The sequence below is a fragment of the Tupaia chinensis genome, unplaced genomic scaffold, assembly GCF_000334495.1.
Source record: "Tupaia chinensis unplaced genomic scaffold, TupChi_1.0 Scaffold147038_1, whole genome shotgun sequence".
NCBI classification, from domain to species: domain Eukaryota; kingdom Metazoa; phylum Chordata; class Mammalia; order Scandentia; family Tupaiidae; genus Tupaia; species Tupaia belangeri.
The window spans coordinates 1,608,241-1,613,379 of record NW_006206889.1 but is presented as its reverse complement, the minus strand read 5'-3'; the positions used below and the strand labels follow the sequence as shown (position 1 = coordinate 1,613,379).

General features: G+C 38.0%; 1 protein-coding gene across 4 annotated transcripts in view; it reads left to right on the top strand.

Annotated features, from left to right (window-relative positions):
* Nucleotides 1–5,139, top strand: part of HSF2BP (heat shock transcription factor 2 binding protein) — a 155,771-nt gene that overhangs the window by 51,504 nt on the left and 99,128 nt on the right. For all 4 annotated transcript variants that reach the window (XM_027768659.1, XM_027768658.1, XM_014584534.2 and 1 more), the window contains one exon: nt 4,785–4,902. In XM_027768659.1, coding sequence (XP_027624460.1) covers nt 4,785–4,902 — 118 coding nt within the window. The remainder of the gene's footprint in view (nt 1–4,784; nt 4,903–5,139) is intronic.

The window sequence follows — 5,139 nt, the reverse complement described above, 5'->3', positions numbered from 1 at the left end:
GCCGGCCTGGGTGTGCCGGCACAGGGCCCCTCCCTCAAATGGTTTGTTTTTATAATATGCATTTTCCATGAACTTTCTGAAGGCTCCCTACCCCCATACATATCACATCAGAATGGTCCCACAGTGCTCCATGTATCCTTTACATGAGTACATCTGGACTTAATACTTGAGAGAATTATGGTGGAATTTCATTGAATCCCTGGGGTCATAATTTTCTGGGTGACTGTTGATTTTTGCAGGTGAAGACAAATATATTTGCCATCTTTATAGGATGGACACTAGAGAAAAAAGCATCACTCTGTTCTTATAAACAATTTGGCTGCAGGTGGATGATGAAAGGATTGTATTTGGGTTAGACATTATAGTAAAATGGGAAATAATTACTTTTTTACTTGTTTGTAGATCTTGGACAAATTTTTGACTATTAGGCACTTGTAAATAGGTAATAGGTATAGCAGGGACTGGTACAAGAATTAATGAGTCCTTTTTCTAAGCTCTTCCATGGCTTCAGCTCTAGAGGATATTGAAGTAGTTTAGATAAAGATTTAGAAGAATCTATCTGGGCTCTAAGCTTTTGCTCCATTTTTTTGTCTGTGCTCAGAATATTTTGCCCATAGAGAGTATGACACCATAGTTAATTCTTCAATTATTCCCCTTCCCCAGTTTTTTTGATAGTACTTGATTTTAATTATGCAGATTAACATGCCGATTTAAAACACATGGCATTCCCTGGTTCACATTTTAATTTTTTAATAGTAAAATTTTGGGGCACAGTATGATTTGCAATATGTGCATACAGTTCATAGTGATTAAATCAGGGCAACAGACATATCCATCATTTCAATAATTTATTATTACTTTATGTTAAGAACATTTAAAATTCTTCTAGTTATTTGAAATATACATTGTTATTAACTATAGATACTTTACTGTACTCTAGAACTCATTCCTCTTATCTAACTTCAATTTTGTATTTGTTGACCAAATTCTCTTTATGCTACCCCCCCCATTCCCTACCTCTTACTAGCTTCTGGTGTCCACTGTTTCCCTGTCTACTTCTATGTAATTGAGTCTTTTAGCTTTCACAAATGAGTGAGAACATGTGTTATTTGTCTTTTAGTGCCTGGCTCATTTCACTTTCATAATTTTCATGATTTTCTCCAGGATTATCTATGCTGCCTCACATGGCAAAATTTCACCCTTTTTTTTTTTTAAGAGGTTTTTGCTATAGGGTGCGTGCCCTTGCCAGACGGACAGAGACAGAGAGAGAGAAAGCGAGAAATCACCCCCCCCCAGGGGGATGACCACGCTGCAATCCCTTCTCCTCCATTCTCCTCTTGGGATCCTGGGCATGCATGCACATGCGCCTGGCATGAGTTTTAAGCCACCGGGTCTGGGATGCGAACCGTGGCCGACTACGTGGGAGTCCAGTGACATAGCCATTATGCTAACTGCTGGTCCCAAAATTTCACCCTTTTTAAAAAATGACTAAATAATATATCATTATGTATGTATACTACATTGGGATACTTAGGTTAATTCGTTATCTTGTCTAGTATGAATAGTACTGCATGCGAGTGTAGATTATCTTCTTGACATACTGATTGTCTTTCTTTGGTTATATGCCCAATAGTGGGATCATAGGTAGTTCATGTCTGTTAGGTTACTTTGGGTTGTATAGACATTTTCACAATATTAATTTTCCAATCCATGACCATGCAATGTTTTTTCATTTATTTGCATCTTGTTTTCAGTAGTGATTTATATTGTGTTGTCAGAAAAGTCATGATGCATTTTTGGATAGAAAAACATGTCATGACATTTCTGAAGACTTAATAGTTTTTGTTTCAGAAATATTTTTATTTATTTATTTTATTTTTTTATGGGCACATACACTTGTCAGAGAAAAATGGAGAGAGACACAGAGACAGAGACAAAGTGAGAAAGTAGTCCAAGGGGATGGCCATGCTGTAATCTCTTCTTTGGGGATTTTGGGCATGTATGCAAGTGTGCTCAGTGTGTTTTCCAAGATGTAAGGTCTGGAACTTAAAAGGCACCATTAGCCACATGGCATCCAGCTGTCTTAATCATCATGCCATTGGCTGGCCCTGTGATAAAGATCTTTTATTTCCTTCTTTAAGTTTATTTCTGGGTATTTTATTTTGTAGCTATCGTAAGTGAGATTGCTTTCTTAATTTTTCAGATGGTTCATTATTGATGTGTAAGAGGGAACTGATTTTATATGTTGATTTTGTATCCTGCAACTTTACTGAATTAATCTGTTAGTCCTAAGACTTTCTGGGTGGCATCTGTAGGTTTTCTAATATGTGATCATGTTTACTGAAAACAGTGACGGTTTGACTTCCTTCTTTCCAACTTGGATGCCCTTAATTTATTCTTCCTTGCATATAGCTGTTCATAATAGATTCTGATGATCATTTTTTCATTCCTTTAAGAGAAAGAGAATTGGGGCGAGAGAGAGATAAAGAGAGGTATTTTTGGACAGGGTATCACTGGCATTATCCTCTTGCTCTGATCTCCCAATTGTCTAGGATTATAGCCATATGTGACTGTACCTGTTTATTCAAGTTGGCTCAGGAACTGAACCAGGCCTCCCATGTGGCTTCCAGCTTTCGAAGCAGTGGCACTCTCAGGGGTCTCTAATGATCTTTTGTATTTCTGTGGTATCTGTTGTAATAGTTTCTTTTTTGTTTGTGATACTATTTTTTTGGATCTTCCTTCTTTTTTTTAAAAAATCTAGCTAATGGTTTGTTGATTTTGTTTATCTTTGAAAAAAGCCAATTTTGGGATCAGCAAATGGTGTAATGGTTATGTTGCTAGATTCCCATGTAGTTGACCGTAATTTGCGTCCTGGACCCAGTGGCTTAAACTTATGCTGGGTGTATGTGTATGTGTGCCCAAGATCCCGAGAGGAAAATGGAGGAGAAGGGATTGAGGCATGGCCATCCCCCCAGGGAAGGAGGGGTGATTTCTTGCTCTCTGTCTCTCTGTCTCTCTCTGTCTTTCTGGCAAGTGTACATGCACTATAGCAAAAACCTCTCCAAAAAAAAAAGCCAACTTTAATTTTTATTGATTATGTATTTTTTTGTTTCTATTTCATTTATTTCTTCTCTGATCTTTATTATTTATTTCCTCTATCTTTATTGGGTTTAGTCTATTTTTGCTTTTCTAGTTTCTTGAGATGTATTTATAGGTTATTTGCCATCTTTCTGTATTTTTGAAGTCCCATGGATAAGTGAGCTGCATCTCACATGACTGGTCATGGTTTGAATCCTGGCCCCAGCAGCTTGACGAACATGCCAACCACATGTGCACGTGTGCCCCATATCCTGACAGGATGGAGAAATAGAGAAGGAATTGTGGCATGATCACACCCTGCTGGGATGTGTTCTCTCCTCTCTCTGTCTGTCTCTGGTGAGCACATGTACTCTCTGGCAATAAGGAAAAAAAAAAAATCATTTGACCATAAATGTGAAGCTTTGTTTTTGAATGATATACGTCTATCATTTTGTCAGTACCTTATTTATATAGCTGAAAGTAAGACAAAATTATTATAATCCAGAACAAAAGTATCAGATGCCAGGTTCATTTTTTTTCCTTTCTTTTCTTTCTTGTTTTTTTTGAGAGAGATTTTTGCTCTCCAAAGAGACAAAGTGATAAATCACCCCCCCAGGGAGGATGATCACACTACAATCCCTTCTCCATTCTCGTCTCGGGATCTTGGGCACGCATACACACGTATCTGGCATGAGTTTTTAAGCCGTCAGATCTGGGACCTGAACTGCAGTTGGCTACATGGAAGTCTAGTAATGCAACTATTATGCTATCTGCTGTTCCCAACACACTAGGTTCATTTTTAAGCTATATAATTACTATGCTAATCTCTAGAAATAACTGTATACAATCTGAATGAAAAATGAATGTTGAAAAACCCCATTTTAACAGAAAACTAGCAGTTCTTTGTTTATGGTGATCATAACAAACCAATTTTATTATCCTTGAATTGACTAATCATCTCAGATCAAATATTGATAACTAACTTTGAATCATACTTTACATTAGATCTATCTTTACAAATATGTAAGTGTACTTGGATCATTGATGTGTCCTCACAGGTATTTGGGACTGTCAGTAAAGCCAACATTAGCTGAAACACTGTCCACTGGGAGCCAGTATAATTAGTGGGTCTGGTCTCTGCTGATTTGCAGGACCTCAGGCATGATGAAACATGATATTTGTTGATCTGTCCATAATAGGACATAACATTTAGAAAAAAAAAAAGTTGTTTATTTTTTTCCCCCCAATCAACATTTATATTCTCTCTTTTGACCTCATGCTTTCAGTTTTTATGTGATTAAGTTTGCTAGCAAATACTAAGTTGAAAGTTAATTTTAGTGTCCTCATTCCCAGATAAGGTAATCAGTCATACTTTATGTGTGGACCCTGACTGCCCACAGCTGTTCGAACTGATGCCCTGGAGCACAGTGGCTACAGATACGTTTAGATTACAGTGCCCTGAGCCACTGCAGAGGCATTTGCTATTCATACTGGACATTTTAGCCAGTGTTTTACTATATCATGTAGTCATCAGTTACACTTCTGGGCTTTAAGTTCTGTGGATAAAATTGCATTGTAATGCCTCATCTTTTGTGTTTTCATTAAGTCTGATAGAGAAACAGCAACCTATTCTCTGTCCTAGGCGAAATTTTGTAGATTCTGAAGCAGTAGTGATCTTGATGCTTTGTTTTATCTTCTTTTTGCAGATGTAGCTGCGATAGCATGTGGTCGTGAATTCTTGGTTAATTCAAGCCGGGTGCTCTTGGACACCATCTTACAGCTTCTGGGAGACTTGAAGCCAGGACAGTGTACCAAGCTCAAAGTGTATGGTGAATAATATGAAAAAGTTTATGTCTATTCACATACTAGTTGGAATATACTGATTGGACCTGTAAACACAGTTAATTTGGCAATAGTTCTAAAAAACAGAAGAAACAGGGACCAGCAGTTAGCGTAATGGCTATGTCGCTGGACTCCCACGTAGTCGACCGCGGTTCGAGTCCCGGACCCGGTGGCTTAAAACTCACGCCGGGCACGTGTGCGTGCGTGTCCAAGATCCCG